The 19744-nt window shown below is 39.2% G+C and overlaps 1 protein-coding gene across 1 annotated transcript; it reads left to right on the forward strand.

The window, feature by feature from the left end:
- The first annotated feature begins 1523 nt into the window (after positions 1-1523).
- HTATSF1 (HIV-1 Tat specific factor 1) lies at positions 1524-18180 on the forward strand. The gene is made up of 9 exons (XM_040089082.2): positions 1524-1838; positions 5622-5826; positions 6138-6185; positions 7314-7468; positions 10155-10318; positions 11924-12023; positions 12557-12646; positions 13133-13270; positions 13640-18180. Exons 1-9 carry the CDS (start codon positions 1668-1670, stop codon positions 13922-13924), a joined length of 1356 nt encoding a protein of 451 aa, XP_039945016.1. The 5' UTR covers positions 1524-1667; the 3' UTR covers positions 13925-18180.
- Positions 18181-19744: the final 1564 nt, after the last annotated feature.

Genomic DNA, 19744 nt, shown 5'->3' on the forward strand with positions numbered 1-19744 from the left:
AAATCCAATAACTGTTTGAAAGTGAAGACAAATGTCCCTTAGGTGCTAAGTTTATAAGGGATCACAAAGCAATATTTGGACAACTACTGTAATAGACCTGCCAAGAGAAAATTCTTGAAGCATCAAAGATGTCATTAACTAGGCTGGATGTTCTTTGTTCAATAGCCAAAGGTTACTAGAACTCTATATCCTCAGCAATTTCGTCTGACAGCCTGGTGCCCAGACAGGGAGCTGATGTTCGTCTCTCCTTGTAGAGCTTCACAATCACGTCTTTGATTTTATTATCATTCCCGTCTGTATATTTGTTCCTGGTATAGTAATTTCCAGAAAACTTCCGTTTATAATTTTTATTTCTGAGTGGAAATATTGTTTTGCCCCTGGGAACCAGCCACTTCCAGCTTTGCTGGGGCTGTTCAGCTCAATTTTGATTTATAACATGTACACTGATACATGGGGTTTTATAGCTCTAGGTTAAAGTTTTCAAAAGAAAACATGAAGAGTGTACTGCATCATCCTCTAAATAGAAATACTTTAAAATACATTAGCAATTAAAATTCGGTTTTGATGTAGTGCTGTCTGGGCTGCACTGTAAAAAACACTAGATGGCACTAGATGAAGGGCCTTTAAAAGAACTGAGAGAAATTTGTATTTAAAATATTTAAGTATCCACAGACAGAGTACTAATTGCAGACTTCATTAATGCAAAAGGAATTGAGTGTTTTGAAGCCAAGCTTCATCCCACTAATATGATGCACCATCCCTTTCCTAAGGGAGCACAACCTTTGGACACCCTCAGCCAAGAGGGTAGAGAGAAGCAATGTGATTTCTTGACATTTAGAGTGTCATTTCAACCTCATTTTTCTATTTTTTGGTCCTATATTTGCCTCTAGTAGGACGTGAGTACATTTCCAGTGCCAAACGACAGCCAGCCCTGACTGCACAGCAGCACTGGCAGCAAGCTGCTTCACTGTCCAGTGTTGTAGTAGGCGCAACAGGGAAAAGCATGCAGCAGGGAGGATTTTCTGTGCCCCAAACTTTTATTTATCATGTAAGTAAAGCTGCAGTAGTCCCCATGCAAAGCCCATCAAGGTACAGCTTCTCGCCCAAAGCAGTCTGGTGCGCCAGGGGCAGCTGCCCTCATGCAGAGCCCCGGTCTGTGGCGAAACAGTGCTGCAGCCTGAGGGTGAAAGGGGGGAAAAAAACGGCAAGAGAAAACGGGGGCAGGGCCACTATAGCGACCACCCCTGTCCCATGACCCACCGACCCTCAGGGCCCGGCCAGAGGCGGGAACATATGGTCCGCCCCTGGTCCGCTCCTGGCCCGCCCCCTGCGTGCGCCCGCTCCGCCCTCCCCAGGAAAGGCTCCCCATTGGCTCCGCCGCTCCCCGCATGACCCACCACCGCTCGTCTCATTGGCTACAGCTCGGGGTAAAAGGGCGGGGCGGGCGGCAGCTACGGCGGTGGGTGGGGTGTTTCCGGCGGGCGCGGGCGCGGGCGCGGGCGCGGGCGCGGGCGCGGGCGCGGGCGCGGGCGCGGGCGCGGGCGCGGGCGCGGGCGCGGGCGCGGGGTTGTCCGCGCGCGCTCCCGCCACCGAGAGGGCCGGGCCGGGCGTGCCTCAGGCGGCAGCGGTAGGAGCGCGGGTGCCTGAGGCCCAGTGAACGGGGCAGGATGAGCGGTGAGGACGGAAACGAGGAATTCTACCAGCAGCTGCAGCTCCAACAGCAGTACGAGGCTAAGCCAGCTGAGAGCGAGGGCGAGTCCGACCCCTTTACCTACGTGGACCCGGCGGACGGGGCTGCCTACGAGTGGGACCTGGAGAAGAAGGCCTGGTTCCCCAAGGTGGGTACGGGGGAGCCCCGAGGAAGGGGAGGAGAAGGAGCAGGTAATGCCGGATCTCGTCGATACGGAGGTGTCTGCATTCAGCCACATCGTGTCTGCTGCGAGGTCTCAGCAGCACCAAAACACAACTTTTTACAGGCAAAACCACAGTGTCGTCTCCGTCTTTGGCCGGCTGCCCTGTTGTGAGGAGCTGTGCGTTGGCTATTCGCCTTGGCGGAGAATCTGTAGAGTTGCTCGGGCCTGGGATGAAGTCAGTTATATTTGTGGATATTGATCAGAGGTGCCTGGGATGTGTTTATGTCTTTGTCACAATAGCTGTGGTGATCTCTTTGAGGGCAGTGTAGAAATGAATTAGTATGTCACAAGGTCTAGATGAAAATAGAGTAGTATTATGCCTCTTTTGTTGTTATCTGAAAGTGATGTAAAATAAAAGATGTGTTGTTCCATCTCCTTCAGTCTTACGAGTACAATTGAAAAATAAGTGTGTTTGTCTTAGTGGCATTCCTCAGCATGGAAATATGTTACAATTTCTAATTTTAAAATTTATTAAATGTTTTAAGTATAAAATATGATCTTGCTATAATAATAACATGGCTCTTCAAGGGGAGAATGAACATAAATTTAATATGTTGAGCCAATCTACTGATCTGCAAGTGAAATAGTAGTTTTATTATCATATAGCAATGAATGAGGGCAATTACTTAATTTAATGTTAAGACATTTTATGGCATCTACTTGATGGATGTAATGTGCCAGTTCTAGTTTGTGACTGAATTCATTGCAATTCAGAGAATCTGAGTGAGAGTGAAGCCTGTAGTGCCAAGTTTGAATGTGTGTAAACCTAGGAAGGTGTCTATAGAGCAGATGGCTTTTGGAGGGGTAAAATCCAGACTCACAAAGTGGAGCAGTGGAGAAATGAGTATTCCTGGCTCCCTTTGGGGTCCTAGATCCAGTAAGCACAGTAATTTGTAAAAGGATTCTTCTTGTTTTGCCCCCGTTTCTTCCCCTTCTTTTCACCTCTCTTTTGAAATGTGTCTCTTGTCAGTAGCATTTGTCTTTCCTAAGTGCTTTTCTTATCTGTTCTGTCTTGGAGAGGAGATAACATTAAGGGTTGGACAGGTTAAATAGGAGCAGAAAAGTTCATTTGTGGGAGATTAGGGACAGGCGGTCGGAAGATATCGCGTTGTACGGGCAGACAGAACCCCTCCCTCAATACTTAGTTGGTTAGTGTCCTTGATAAGGTAAGCAACACCTAACTTGTAACGTAAGCAGACGGAAGTGATGTAGCAAACAGAGGTTTTATAACTCCATGTAACCAGTTAATAAACGCCATTAGCCGTCCACCACACTGGTGTCTGTGAGCTGGTGGTCCGAGCAGCCTGGGTGTGGCTGCCGTGTCGTTCCTGGAACCAGGTCGCTACGCCTCAGCGGAGGTAACATTCATTAGTAAATATGATGTGTAATAGAAATTGGTGACCTATCCACAACCCACAGTGCTGCACAAAGATTCTTTACCCAGCTGGATGCCATCGAGTTTTTCAGGTTACTTCTTTTGGCTGATAATTACTCCTAGAATTTTTTATCCAGATAAACTGAGGAGACTGTTGTAACCAGAAGCTGTACTTCTTTCTCCATGGGCAGTAATGAAAATTTTAATTTCTATTTCTTGACAAAAGATGAAAATATTCTGACTGGTCTAAGTAATCATTATCTACAGACTGGGATTGCAGTGCAAAAAGTGAATGATATTATCTGCCAGCATTTCCAGAAAAATTTGGAGACAATAAAATATTTAATAGAAGCAATTGTAACATTGTTTATTATTTAATTATTTTTCTTTCAATGGTACTGTATTGATGAATACCAATTTTTTTAGTGCTTCACAGACAGCACAAAACAACATGTGGAATTCATTTGCTGTGAAAATACAGACGTTGGCTGTCATCTGCAAACACAGGGTATCTGTTCTTCATTTGGCTTTCCATTTCAGTGGGACCGGCAGTTAATTACATGCTCACGTCCTGTACTATTGTTTCTTTTCCTATAAGCTTAATCACCCCAAACTGCGTGACTGTGTGGGTGTGTAGGTAGGAGTGGTGTCTGTGATGTTCTCCACCAGAATTGGATTGAAGTCCCCAGTAAGTAGTTCTGTGACTATTTGTTTCTCATGCTGTCATGGTATGACAGAAGTTCCAATAAAAGCCTTTATATGTGTGTAAACTCCTCTGTGCTTGTAAAAAGACATTTTAAGGTGAAGTAGTGGTAATGATTATATGGTAGGATGATAGCATTTTATGCAAAAAAACATCTTTGTTACTGAGTGGTAAAATTTGGTAGTCCATGGTAGATAATTTGCTAAGAATAAATGGAGGTTTACACAGAATGCAGTTCCCCCAGAAGGTGAAAAATAATCCTGTTGCAGGTTTAATCACGATTTTACCAGTAGGTTTTCTGATGAAAACTAATAATGCTGTTCACCAGCAAGTATAGCAGTTTAATTCTCTGAATCTCATCAACTGTGGCGCTAAGGATTTGCTAAGATGGCTAAGGTCAAAGATAATGAACCTGATTAAATCAGTCTTTTTTTCTTTCACTAAATGTGGTTGTATTTTGTCTTGATGCTGTTATGTCATACCTGTAAGAGCAGCCATTTACATTCTTTATTGAGGTGTGTGGCAAATCTTGTTTAGCCTAAGAGATATTTTGTGCTAACCGTTAAAGTTATGGGGTGCCATGGAATCTTGGATTATTCCTGACAAGCCTGGTACAGTTTTGCATTTCTGATTTGTCATAATGAAATTTTAGAGTTGAAACATCAAGCTTCAAATTGCTATGGAAGATAAGAGATTACATTTTCATCACTGACACTTGAAATTGTTCTCTTACAATAGCTTAATAGCATTGAGTTTTGTTCCCTTTTGAATACAGATGAAGCAAGTGTAGCAAAGATCAGATAAAATCTTCAAAGGTTAAGGCTCAGTTTTGAGAAAAAATATTTCAGAGTGCGCAACTTCAGAAAATACTTCATAATGTGGGATGCTAACAAACGTAGCTATTATGTATCTCTTTTGCATGTGATTGCTAGTGACTGGAAGTACTAGGTGTAATTTGGGGTTTTTTCTTTTATTTTGACCTCTAAATATAGGCATTGGCCAATCTTATATTTTATCCAAATATAGTCTCTCTCTGGAAAAGAGCAAGCTAATTCTTTATTCATAGGATATAAAGTAAATTTATTTATTTTTTAATTAATAATTATTACTATTGCCTTAGAAGCAATGTGTTAAAATACATTTCTGTTTAAGTGCAATATTTACTCCCTGTCAACACTAATATATGTCATCTCTGGAAATTATTCCATGAAAAGGCAGATGCCTGCAAGTGTCAGTCATTCAGCATCTGTGGATAAGTTGTTGGCTTACCGTCAGTATCACTTTATCACTTCACCACGGCCAGGAGCACTTGGTTTCTGTCCTTCAGGCAGATCCAATTCACATGGAAAGCAGAAAGCTTTGTTTGAAAGATGGCAGAACTTGTGAAATGCTTGTGTAAAAACTACATATGCTGTATGGAATTTGTGTCTTGGTCTAATTCAGGTAATACCTGAACTGATTATTCTTGTTGTGTGTATGGCTTTGCAAAGATAATATAAAAAGTTTTAAAATATTGTTATTTTCTATGTTGCCGGATTAGAAAATTACTGACACCTAACTAACGTTAAAATACAGACCTGAATTTATAGTTCTTTGAAATTCTATATTAATTTTCCTAATTTCTTTTCAGATAACAGAAGATTTCCTGGCAACCTATCATGCCAACTATGGCTTCCATGCAGATGAGAGAGATTGTTCATCTGCTTCTGGTACAGCCACTGAAAGTAAGCAACCAGTAAGTTCTAAGTCATCAGGAGCACAACCATCAGCTAATGAGACAGGACAAAAACAAACAGATCCAAAACAAAAATCGGAAAAAAGGAAGCTAGAGCCAGGTAAGTGACAAAGCACTTCCCTCTGTGTAGGCTGCGACCTGTATTGTACTAAGGGAAAACTGGAAGTTGATCTTTGTTATCTGGTACAGCAAAGATAAGGTTGTGCTGGTAATTTGCAGAATGGTTCTAAAATTGTGTGGTACTTCATAGGTATCCTCCTGAATCTGTATACAAAGGGGAAAAAAGCAAATTAAGGCATGTTCAGAGCTTCTCTGTGAGCAAGCAAAATTCTTATAAATCTGATGGACTATAAACGTGTATGCTCCCATGTTTACTATATTACCATAACTGAATTAAATTCTTATGTTTAGGGTGGTTTCATGTTGAAGAAGACAGAAACACTAATGTTTATGTGACAGGTAGGTAATAGTGTTTATTTATCTACTTTGAGCTAAAGATGGTAAAAGAGACTCATATATGCCTCTAGTATTATCTCTTCAGTCTGTCGCTTGCAAACTACTTAATGTTATGTTTCTGACTGTGTAATTTCTTTGTGACCTTTAAATTGCAGATGTGGGAAAGAAGTAGAATGGATGTATTACGTGCTTTTATCTTTTAAATGGGGTGTGCTGTGTCAGCCAAGTCACTAATTTATTGTTTTATAAGAAAACAATTTCTGCAGGCTTTTAAGGGATAAGATAATGACAAGTTTATGATGAAATAGTGGATCAACTATACACATCACTTAATCTATAATTTTCATTTGCTCTAATAAATAATTATTAGGTAAGAAGGAGGAAACAGTAAAAACAGTTGGGAATAGAGTGAGAAAGTAATGTGAAAGCTCAAATGAAATTATCCATGCACGTATTATGGTGGTTTTCTACCTCTTTTGGATGGTGGGGTGCTCTCTCTAGATGCATATACTCAGGTACACTTGGTGGTTGTGAGTAGTCATAGGGGTGCATATATTTGCATTTTCAAAAATTTTCATGCAGGCCAAACTAGCATGGGACATCCACATAATTTTCTCACCCATTTTGGTTTTTTTTCTTATCCTCAGTTCAGAGTTCAGATCTTAAAATCTCTATATGTTATCAGTTACTATTTTTATTGAATTTGAGTGGAGAAAACAGTGTCTGTTTATAGGTTGTGTTCTTATGTTTTGTTTTTTGTTTTTGTCTCTGATACCTAAAAGTGCTGTGGAACTTGGAGCTTGGGCAGAATAGTTACATTTGCAGAGGCCTTTGTGTCCTCTGCAGTGTTGATGACGTGTGACAATAAATCTCTAGGTGTGCATATTAGGGAGCAAAGAGATCTTTCTGTGCATTATACCTATTACAAAGTACAAAGATTTTCAAAATACTGGTATAAAGTAAATGCTTAGAAGGTAATGCCCAAGGGCAGTGGTTTCTTGCAGTGTATGTCAAATGTTGTCCTTTTTTTGATACCTTTTGTTTAAAGAAGCACTATGGGAAGATTTGTTCTAATTACATTTTTTTAAAAATAGACCATATTTAAGCCTTCTGTTTGAATTTATTTTGCAGGTTTACCTCCAGACATTACGAAAGATGAATTTGTACAAGTCATGTCAAAATGTGGTATCATCATGCGAGATCCTCAGACAGAAGAACACAAGATCAAACTGTACAAAGATAAGGAAGGAAATCTTAAAGGAGATGGCCTCTGTTGTTATCTGAAGGTCAGTGGTGCACTGAAATGCAGTTTTCCATCCCGTTGAAGGCACATATGGCCATTATTTTGGAATCGCATTCAGAAGATTCTTGAAATTCTAAAGCACAATTTGGAATATAGGTGTCTGTTTTAAAGATTTACTCCAGAAATGCCCACTTACTTCATTTGTTTCCTCTTATCCCACCTCACCCTCTGCCTGGAAATGGCCATAATACCTTGTAATGGTTTTAATTCAATCCCGGGTGGAAACATGAATTAATGTAGTGGTTTCACATTCGCTAAATTTTGTTTGCTAAATTTAGTGTGTAGTGGTCTTAGGGTTTATTCTCTTTTTGTGGGTGAAATATTAGGAGAAAAGCAAAGCAGGCTCAAGCTTAAAAATGAACAAATAGTTTTATTAACACACACTAAAAGGATGGAAAAAAAAAAAGTTGGGAAAAAAAACCCCAAAAACAAAACAGAATGAAACTCCAAACACTCTTCCTTCCCCCTGCAAACTGTTAACCTTCTTACAAAGCAACATAGACACAACCTGTGATTTTCAGTCAGTTTCACCATTTAAACATAATCTTTCATCACTTTGGGAGAGGAGTCTCTCTAGAGTCCCATGGAGACACTCGCCACAAGACAAAAACAGTCCGGTGGCTCCCATTGTCACAAATCTGCAACTGCCTGGAATTTTTGCAGATTGTGCAGTTCTACCCATTAGCAGCCTTTCCCCTGGCTACTCATGGGCCTCTTAGTGTATCTGGGGTACTGTTTAAGAATGCTTCTTCTAGTACAAAACAAGGATCTTCTTCTTCTATCTCTAAAATCTTCTCTATCTCAAAAGAAATAGAGACCTTCTTTTACCCCAGGAGCTGAGGGCTTCAAATCACTTTCTCCCTAAAATCATCTTTGTCTTAAAGGCCGACCTCCTTTTACCCCAGGAGCGAGGGCTTTGAGATTCTCGCTTAAATCTTAATCATATCAGTCCCCAATTTTGATTAGAACCAGCATTCTCCCAAACAACATTAAGATATTACAAGGAACAGTCCATTTCTCCATAGTTTACACCAGAGAAGTCTGGTTAAAAATGTCCACTTCCTTGATCCCCCTGTCTAATAATATCAGTTCTTTCACTCTTGCTCCACTGACTTCATGTGGTGTCTTTTCTACATCCACTCTCTTTCCTCTCTCTCTCAGGGAAGGGTTAGGCCTTGGAAGCTTCATGTTGCCAGGAAAGGGTTAAATCTGCCCAGACCTGCAGTGGCCCTGTGATTCTTTGCCCCAGGCTGTAGAGACTAAAAGCCCTGCTGATGGGGGAGGCTGGTGGATGTCCTCCTTTCCACCCCTCGGTCTCATTTAGGGTAGCTCAGCTCAGAGTTGTTATGAAGCTTCGGGCTTTCTTTCTCTGCTGCCAATGGCTATTAAGCCGGGCTATGGCTTAGCACCTGCTGCTGTGGCCCTGGGCACGTGACCAGCACTGCTGAGCTGCAGCCTCCCCTCTCCCCTACCAGCAGCTGGGGGAAAGAGGTCTCAGCTGGCCCGGGCCGCTCCCTGTGCAAGCAGCAGTTCCTGGAGGCCTGGCTGGGGCTTGGCCCAGCCGCCCAGAGGGCAGCAGGGCCTGAGCCAGGCCCTCCTCTCCTGCCCACAGTATTACCTGGTGACCAGCCCGGAAGCAAGAGAGCAACCTGCAGGAAGTCAGGGTTTATATATGAGTACTTCCCAAAGTTGCATTTGACATTCTCAGTAGTCAAAACAGATGCCAATATCCCAAACTAGCCTTCTGATAGGTCCCTGTCCTTTCTAAAGCAATTCCAAGGTCCTGACCAGGGAAAACATTCAACATTCCTCCATAACTAAAAACCAAACTGTGCTAACCCATGACATACCTGCTGAACATGTCTTTACACGCTCCTGTCTTGGGTGCCCTAGATTATGGGCTGAAATGGGAGGCTTGTCACCTTTTACTTTGAAAATATGCTACTGTGTAGCCAAGAATACAGAAATAACAAGCCAGGAAGGAACATACTGTAGTCCTGTATTTACGGCTTTTAATTGAAAACTGTTTTGGTTCAAAACTGTGCTTTCATTCTTTATTAAGCTATAAAGGCTTAGGCTGCAGTACTATTTCCTTGTGTGTTTCACTTGTGAATCATTTGGAAAGTTGGTGATTGCAAGTGCAGCTGGCTTTAGTTCTGCAAGAAGCACCAGGCAGTACTAAATCAAATGGCTTGTAGTCTTTGCTATTTTTGTAATTGTAGTAGTTAGGGCTGTGGAGTGCCCCAGCATAAATACTGTCTGCACTCTAAAGGACTTTTAGGAACACATTAAAAATTACTTTAGAGTCTCAACATATGCTGTTCTTGGAAAAGTGATACAAGTTTTATAGGAAATCAGTCCTCTGAAACCTTTTTATTCTTGCTTTTAAGTTCATCAGCTTGCTTGGATATTGCCGTTTAGTGTCTATGATATATTTGAATGAAATATATGCAGCTGCTTTTGGAAGTATTAATCAATTACAACAGGAGTGAAGAAATACTGGGCTTTGATCAAGAAAGCATTGCCAGCTGTGTGTCAGAAGACAGCATTATGGTTTTCAGTGACAGGGACTTGATTCTTAGCACAGCATACTTAATGACATGTTATTGGAATAAAATTTGATTTCGCCACGTGCTTTGAAGTTTGTGCTGTGTTTTATCTTCCAATAGAGAGAATCAGTTCAACTTGCTTTGAGGCTTCTGGATGAAGCAGAAATCCGAGGCTGTAAATTGCATGTGGAAGTTGCAAAGTTCCAACTGAAGGGGGAGTATGATGCAAGCAAAAAGAAGAAGAAATGTAAAGACTACAAGAAGAAGTTGTCACAACAGCAGAAGTTTGTATTTTTTATTTCAGTAAAATATTGCTTGGATTCTAAGTGCTATTAGTAAAGTGGTGCTTTCTTTCAAATACAGTGCTAAGTTTTGCAAAAGTTAGTCTTGTCTGACAGTGCAATAGCTTAACTGTTGCATGTTTGAAGGGGACTAACTCCTAGATTAAGTGTTGATATAATGAACTTCTTTGTGATTCACACATTAAAACAATACATAGGGAGCAATGGTGCCTTCAGATGTAGAAGAAAATATTACAACTCTGGGGAAATAAAAGACTCTCTTCCCCTTCACTGGATAAGAGCATGTGAGTCCTGTCACAATATCTGGGCTTACTGTTGGAAGGTCATAACACTCTGGCTGCTCACATATATTTAGTGCCATGCTGCCAAAGTTGCAAAGGGCATGAAAATAACTGCTGGCTGCTACAGGAGCAAATACTAAAATATCTCTGTAGATTCCCCCAGACATCTCTCTCTGCTATAAAATATAATAGGTTTTGAGTTGTACCTTGATTAATTGCTTTTGTCACTTAAAAATTGTTCTTCTGCCTTTTGGAGCCAAGAAGATGCAGATTAAAGAAGAAAAAAGTTTGAATACTTTTGATATTTCAATGAAAGCAACATTCCACTAAGCATTGTAAATAGTAATGCAGAAGTGTTTTCCCATAGTTAAGGGGAGCAAAGGCTACTTGGTATCTTATCATTAGAGCCGAAAGTATATCAGCCCCAAAGATACACTGACAGTTCTTGCTGTAAAAAGTCTCCAGTGTGTAGGCACGTGTATGAAAATTATGAAATTGCATTTGACTGAAATTTGTGTGAATAAAATGACTGTGTTCCTTTTGAGTTGAAGAGCGTAATTTACTGGTTATAACTACTCTCATTGGAAATCCAAGTTTTCTTCAGCTAAAGTAGCAGGTACAAGAAGAAACTTAAGATTTCCCCACCCCAATGTATGATCTTGAGATTTAAAAGTGTAAGTAAACATGTGGGTTTTTTTGTAATATGATATGAAATAGGTATTTCTACGAGAAGTAAGATTTGCTGTGAGAAGGCAAAGTCCTAGAACACATGTGCTGGTTTACATGACTAGTTTGTGTTAGTGGCTCTACACTTGGGAACAAAATACATCTTGTAGTAATGCCTGTGTAAGAGTCAAGGTGTTCTTGCATGTTCTTTTAAATAAAAGCAGTTAAATTTTACCTAGGGGAATAGCGGATCTCCTTTTTTTATTTTTACAAAATAAGCTAGGAAAAAATGTTAAAATACAGACATTTTAATTGCATTTGAAGACAGCTGGTTCCTTTATCTGAGTTGATATTAGGAAGGAATTAATACTTCATAAATATTTTGTCAGTGTTTTAAAAAATACTGTACTTTTATATTCACTCTATGAGCCTTTAAGTACCTTAAAACCTCAAATGTTTTGTAGCAGTAGTAAACCTTGGTAATTACTGTATTTTTTAGAAGAATAACAACTCTTTGTGTCAAAATATATGTTAATATATTGCAAGAAATGCCAAATTAATGAATTTTTTTTCAACAAATACTTGTAGAAACTGAAGAGAGCTTCAACAATATCTTCTTTCTTTTGCTTCATTTCATTAGACAGCTGGATTGGAGGCCGGAAAAGAAAGATGGAGCAACTCGAATGCGGCATGAACGCATTGTTATTATCAGGAACATGTTTCACCCCAAGGACTTTGAGGTAGGAAGATGCAGTTTGCTTCTGTAGATTGTGCTGTTAGGAATTAACATGTCTAAACTTTCTGCCATACAAACTGTAGCAAAATTCTAAGCGGATGAAAAAAAAATTAAACTTGATGTTTGGGAAGGGTGTTCTCCTGTGCCAAACATCTGCTTTAAATTAATTCATTTCTCTCCAAAAGCAAGAAAAAAATGTTGGTAAAGAACGCTTTTTTCAAGTCAGGGTTTTTCAATGTCTGAAAAACCTATATATCTGACAATATTCCTTCCTGGGGTGGAAAGAGGAGTAAACAGCAGTAATGGTTAGAATGGAGAAATGAGCACAAAATAGCTTTATTAACAAGTATTAAATTTATTAAATTCATATAAGAGCTGTCTTCCAACTCCCAGGTGGCTTTGAAAATGCAGCATAACAGCACTCAATTTATGGACTTTTAACAGATTGACAGATGTGTACCACTGGTGATGGAGCAAAAATAAAGCTGAGAGAAGTGAATGCTTGTGCTTAATTAATGCTGTGTAATTGCTTTGTAGGAGGACCCTTTAGTGCTAAATGAGATAAGAGAAGATCTGCGGACAGAGTGTGAAAAGTTTGGTCAAGTAAAGAAGGTTCTCATATTTGATGTGGGTATTTTTACATGTTGTGTTGGCAGAATTGATGTAATGTGCAAAGGTGCAAAACATTTAGGCTACTTTAAATATGAGTGGAGCATTCATTTGGGTGTGTTTACTTCATGGAAACTTGACTTAATCTTCCAGTACTCTAAAACTTTTGGAACTTAATGTCTTAAGCACCTGTTGATTTCAGACTATGTAAAGGCAAACTAACTCTTCCCAGGAGCTTGGATACATGTTACAAGTTTGAAAGTGTATGGATACATTATTTGTAGCTAAGCTAGCTGAAATATTTTTTGTTGTCAGTGTTAAAATATCGTGTTCTGTGTGCCAATAGAACAATGTATGGAAACTTGAAAACTGAACTTTTCAAACATGATTATGTATGATCAGAATGGAGCTATATCCTGATTGATTTTATAAGACAATATAAAGGGTATTGGAATGAATGCATTAGTTAGAATATTATTAAATGCAAGTTTCCTGTCCTTACAGAGGCACCCTGATGGTGTCGCTTCTGTGTCATTTAAAGAAGCAACAGAAGCTGATCTATGCAAGCTGACTCTAAATGGAAGGTGGTTTGGTGGCCGTCAGCTCAGTGCTGAAACATGGGATGGTGTAACAGATTATCAGGTAGCCTTTCATGGTTCTGTTTTATCAAATATGTCTTCCAAACAGTAAATCTGCTTGAATTCTAGGAGTGCTTGGCCTTCCTGTCCCCATACCCATCCCCTGCCCATGCCTGCATTATCTTGCTTCTTTTCAAAAGCTATCGAATGTCTCCAAAAATCATTCTCTATTATTCAACTTAGCAAAAAATTAGAGGACCTGTTTGAGTACTGAAAGTGTTAACTTAGAGGATTAGCCACTGGATGTACAGATCATTGGTTCACAGTCAGCACTGAGATATTTCTGTAATATAAATATTTAATTTTATCTGTGTAAATACTAATTTTGACAAGTATGACTTCATAATGATGTGTATAAACACTTCTTTAACAGGTGGAGGAGACTGCAAGAGAAAGGGAAGAAAGGCTTAAGGTGTGGGAGTCATTTTTAGGGGATCCGGATGCAAAGGAACAGCAAACTACATCTGATTCGGATTCTGCATCAAGTAGTATTAAACTGCCCGATGGGAAACAACCTCCAGAGGTTAATGACACACCTAAGGAGGATGCAAAGGATGAAGCTCATAAGAGGGCGAATAATGGTGAGGGTATTAATGAAGATGGAGCTCCATCCACAGACAGCAGCCTTGCAGGCAGTGATGGTGAAGCTGATACATAACATCTTTAATACTTTATGAAAGCATGATTTTTAGGGTGATGTTTGAGTGTATCCCTTTCTTCAGGGTGACTGCAGACAATATTCATATGAATATAGATATATTAGAATGTCATCAATTGTGTGCTTTGAAGTTTTCATTAAAAGCAGTATTTAATGAGGTTCTAAAAGTTTGTATTAATTGGCTGTTCAGGTAAAGTAATTCAAGTTGCCAAGAACACAGTAAAACTCATCAGGCTTCTTTTGTTCTAACTATGCTTGTCAGTGTTTCATCATGAGAGTGTGAAATATGTTCCAACCCTTAAGTTTATGTAACTATATGTAACTTATGTAATACAAAGCTTTTACAAGATTTGTGGATTGTACTGTTAATTTTCCTGTAGCCCTTGAAATTCAGTATTTCAATAATTTGTGTCCTGGTATGTTGGATCATTTTATGGAACAGGTGCTGTGATCCATATAGGGTGAATGCATTGGATTGGATGTGTTGCTATGTATTAGGTGGCAGATGATGAGTAGTATCAGGTCACAAGCTTAAAGAAAGTGGCAGACAGTGTTGCCATAGCAACCCTAAGGCAAACTGAGTGAAGAGAGGTTATTAAATCACAGCATTCAGCAAATTAGTTTTTCCTTCCCCTGTTTAGATCTGTTGATGTTAGATAGAGGCTGGAATTATGTCAAGGAGACTAGAAATGCATGAACACATTCTAGGCCATAATAACATTGGTTTTACACTCTCATGGTCTGTATGCAGTAGGTATCAAAATAGGCTTTTGATTTTTGTGGTGGTTTTGTTAGTTCTTGCTTTTATATTAGAGTAAGAGCTTTTCATTAACTTTGTTAGCATGATGAATGCGAGTTCTCAACATTTTAGTTTAGCTCTGTGTGCTCTTCACAGTGGGAAGGATCTTCCATATTTCATAAAATTTAAATGCTTTTGGCAGCTCAAACTGCAGTTTGTTGTGCAAAAGTTAGAATACTTTAAAATATGCTTTCAAATAATGCTCTTATATGGAAAAAGCAAATGCTAGTCCTCTTCAAAATATTTCCAAAAACAAGGACTTAGAAGATATTCTAACTTTAAATATCTTAATAAGTGGCAGGCTTTCAAAAATAACTGGGGGGAGCTGTTTTGGGCATAGTCATTCTTAATTTAGAATTCCACTATTTTGATAAGTAAGACTAGAAGAACATGGTTTTAGGCACTAAGCAATTAAAAATTCATAGCATGCTGTTCATATGGATGGTTACCAGTACACATTTGCAAGGAGGATCCTTTGATTTTTTTTTTTTTAATTCATATTGGATTGCAAGAAACTATAGATGCTAATTCCTGTGTTTCCATCATGAGGTAATCAGAATATTCTGAAAATGTTATCTTCAAACCTTGTGCTCTGAGATTACCATACAGATGTTTTCCTGAATTCTATATGGTTGTCTAAGTTTATTTTGTTGGGTTATTTTTTTTAATATATAGTCAATATGTGTGGGTGGTTATGCTAACAAGAGCATCTAAGTTATCACTTGCCATTTGGGTTATAAATTACATCTTTTGTGACAAAAATAGCTGTCACGTTTGAATTCAGGGGTTAAAAGTCTCGGGGCTCATAATACGCTGATATGACAAATTTCCCATTTTGAGTTGCATTATAAAGAAGAGATGTAGCTCTTGCCAGCTAAAAAAAGTCCATTTTCTCATCTTTCCAAGTGTGTGGATTGTGTGTTTCAGCAAAGCAGCTGTTTGAAGAATTCAGGGAATCTGGAACACTGCCTGGTTAGTAGCTGCGTGTAATGGTATATTCAGATACATTTCTCGGTTGTGTTGGTTCTGCCTTAGTTATTTTTATTGGTAAGATGCACCACAGACCTTTGAGAGCTGGAAGTGTTTGCATATGAGGAGTGTAATTTAGTGTGGTGATTATTGCTTTCAGTGCTCCTTTTTTTTCTTCCATCTTCTAGATTCAAGGCTTTAGATCTCTTACTCTTGTGTTTTGTTTGCTTTTTTTTATTTTAAGGGAGCCCAGTTGTGTAACACTACACAGTTAAATCGCTTGTTTTACAGTGGAATTACAACTGATATAGGGAAACTTGTGTAATTTATATATAAAACTTGTAAAGTTCTATGAAGCCTTATCATGGTATCAGATAGGAAAACAAGGTTACTGTTAGTGTTTGAAAAATAAGGAGTTGTACGTGCAGTAAAGCTTCCTCTCTCCAATTGATGTACAAATTTGACTGGCTTGCTGCAGAAGTTCAATGTGCTCTTAGTCCTTTCACCTTCTCCTTTGGACTTCACACTAAAGTAGAGCACCAACAAAGATTGAGACCAAATTATTTACTGGCTTTTCTATTAACTAGGATTCTTAAGAAATAAAAGCTCTTTTTCCATGCAAATATGTTGTTTTCAAGTGTGGCATTATACTCAAACTTGTCTTTTCCTTTTGACTACCTCCATTTTCCCCAGTAAAATGTAAAAATATGTTTTTATAAACTATTCATTGAGTTATTAAAGCATTTAGTAGTCTAAGGAGAGGTTAATGCAGCTGTGACTTTTCAGCAGATTTTCATTAAAACCAAATTCTTTAGATGTTTTCCTTTTTGAAATTATATATGAAATTATTTTGAACTTATGAAATTTTTATAAACCAGTCTGAACAGAAATCAAAAATTTTCACAGAAGTTAAAATTTCTATTTTGAAGTACGATTATGGAATTCTTATAGTATAGAGCAGTAATGTTTAATAAGAAATTTTGACAAATCTGAACAAGCTGAGTTGCTTTTTACACTTACATATTTTTCTTACTGATCAGCATCTGTCATGGGTTAGTACAGTTTGGTTTTTTAGTTATAGAAGAATGTAAAATAATTCTCCAGGTCAGGACCTGGGAATTGCTTTGGAAGAGACAGCAACCTATCAGAGAGTTAGTTGGAATATTGGCATCTGTTCTGACCACTGAAAATTACTAGCTGCGACTTTGGGAAGTACCGTATAAAACCCCGTGAATTTCCTGTAGGTGGGTCCTTTTTCTTCTTTCCTTTGGCCAGAGAGAGACAGGTAACATCGAGCTGGGCCTGCTGCTCCCCCCTTTTGGGGGGGGAGCTGGCCTGAGGCCTGGCCAGATTCCATTGGCTCCCAGGTGAAGGGGGGGGGAAGGAGAGGTTGCTCTTTTGCAACAGCTACTTTCTTCAGACTTCTCTAGAGCAGAGAGAGATCTCTGTCAGGCCCCTGATAAGAGCTATGGGCACCATTTAGGCTGAGGCCACCCCGATTTACACTGAGGGGTGGGCTGAGAAAACATTTATGATCCTGCCTGGTTTTTTTTTATGTTTACGGACTGCCTGGGTGCTCTGATCTCTGATGTTTCTGCGAGTTCTTCCTCCCTCACCAGCGCGGCCTTGAACATCTAACACTACGAGCAACAGAGAGAGAGAGACAAAGACTGCAAGCAGATTTAACTCTTTCTTAGCAACATGAAGCTTCCAGAGCTTGGCCCTTCTCTGAGAGAGTAAGGACAGAGTGAACATAAAGACCAACAGCATGAAGTCAGTAGAGCAAGAGTGAAAAGACTATTGGGACAGAGGGTTGAAGAGTTGGTTGTTCTATTCTTACTTGAGCCATGGAAATGAACTCTATATTTAGATCATTCCTTTAAATCATGGGAAAGATATGCATTTGGGGAGATGATTGTTTAGATTTGTGTGTGGATTTAAGCAAAGGTGTTTGTGATGGACTAAGTAATATTAATCCTATAAGATGCTTGAACAGAGATAAAGATGAGAAGCCCCCTGCGCCAGTGAAGAAGTGAGAAGATATCTCTGTTCCTTGAGATGAATAATCCTTTGCCTTTGGAGTTATTCATCTTTAAAAAGTGACACCCCAGTATGCAATAGTCTAAGACCCATGCCCCGTAAACAGCTTGGGAAACTGCTCCTGGGAGGGTCACAAAGGCAAGTTTCTCCGGGCGGTTGTTTTTGTGACAGTTTAAAACCCACAAAAGAACTGTTCTAGGTTGTCAGTGGGATCCATGACTCAAAAAGATACTCTTCCCCTAATGAATTGATGAAAGACTATTGTCAGATAGTGAAACTGACTGAAAATTACAAGTTTTGTCTCTTTATGTAATTTTGTAGGAAAGTGAACAGTTTGTAAGGGGAGGGAAGAGTGTTTTTGGAGTTTCATTCTGTTTTAGTTTTTTTTCCAACTTTCTTTTTTTCTATTCTTTTAGTGTGTGTTAATAAAACTATTTGTTAATTTTAAGGTTGCACCTGCTTTGTTTTTCTCCTAGTCTCTCTCCCACAGAAAAAGAGTGAGTACTAAGACCAGAATTTAGTGAACGTGAAACCACTACAGCATCATACATAAATTGGTAAGAAATTAAAACCTTAAAGGAATTTTCACTTTATTTTTTCTTTAATTTAAAGTGTTTTCTAATTACTTCTCTTGCTCATTAGAAGTGACAAAACCAACCTTTTTGCTCAGTTTCTAACGTTTTTTTAGGTCCCATTCCTGTGTTCTAGTATACTGCATGTTCCTCCATCCCTGTGCTTTTGATGAGAGGTTCATTTTGAGAGAATCTGTCTCCTTTCCTCTGTGTATGAGGAAAACAATAGCTAGCAGCAGGCTGAAACAATTTGTGGATAATTATTTTTGCTCAGTTTTGAACTAGAGAAATAGTTGTTTCTACCAATTTTCCGTGTAACAAAATGGATGTAAAGCCACTTAAATGCAATGTGACAGAGTATTAACTGATCTTTCAGCATAATTTGGCAGAATCACTTTCTGAACCATCCAAAATAATTGCTTAGCTTCAGGATAAATTGGTAGTTTGCTTTAGAATTAAATGCTGTTCAGTGGTTTGCTGGGAAGGAATTTTTATGGAGTTAGAGGTATTCACCAGAGATGACATGGCTGGAGGAGCATGGCCAAAGTAGACACCTGGAAACAAAAAGCCTCAAAATAAAAGGCTTTTTAGAAGGTTTTTTCTTTCTTTGCAGATTCTTGAATGTTCGTATACAGGTGTTAAAGACAGAATTAGTTTCATTTTGTGTTGGAGTCCAGGGCATTCCTTTGGTTGCCCTGGAAGGTCTGGGACCTGGACAGGGGGGTCTGGGACCCTGGCACAGAGCCCAGGAAGACACTGGCTTTGATCCCACTCCATGGGAAAGGCTTCCTACACTGCAAGACGAATTACAGGCCACAAGAGTGTGAAAGATAGTAGTTTAGCTTATCACAGGGTGAAAAACAGTGGTTTTGGGTTTTTAGTATGGAAGTAGATGGGAGCAAGATGGAGGATTTTGGGCGTTGTCTCTTTCTTCTTCTTTCTTCCTTCACTCCATTTTCTGTAGTGATGGTGGCACAAAGTAGTTTAAGGAGATTGGGTCAAAGAAGAGATGACCTGTTTAGTATAAGTGATAGGTATTGGCAAATAATGATAAATAAAGAGTACATAACAATTAGTATAAGAGGCAGTGACAGCCCAGTGTGGGAGGAGTAGTCAGATGCCCGAGCAGCTGCACAGATCTTAGTTGGGCACTGAAAGAATTGTAAGATAAGAAACAATAAACAAAGCGCACAACCTTGAAAATCAGAACCTGAAGTCTCCATCTCTTTTTCGCGTCCGGCTTAGGGCTTCTCGGAAGGCAAAGAGACTCTAAAACCACCTGAATCTCGGGAAGCAAAACCCGAGAATTTTGCATCAAAATGTTTATTTGTTTCTCCTTCTGGCTTTTAAAATTTTTTTAAATTGAATTTCAATCCCTCATACAGCTTAGGTTTTGTATAAGGATTGCAATTCACTTAAAATCTTTAGTATGTTAAATGC

The sequence above is a fragment of the Hirundo rustica genome, chromosome W, assembly GCF_015227805.2.
Source record: "Hirundo rustica isolate bHirRus1 chromosome W, bHirRus1.pri.v3, whole genome shotgun sequence".
NCBI lineage: Eukaryota > Metazoa > Chordata > Aves > Passeriformes > Hirundinidae > Hirundo > Hirundo rustica.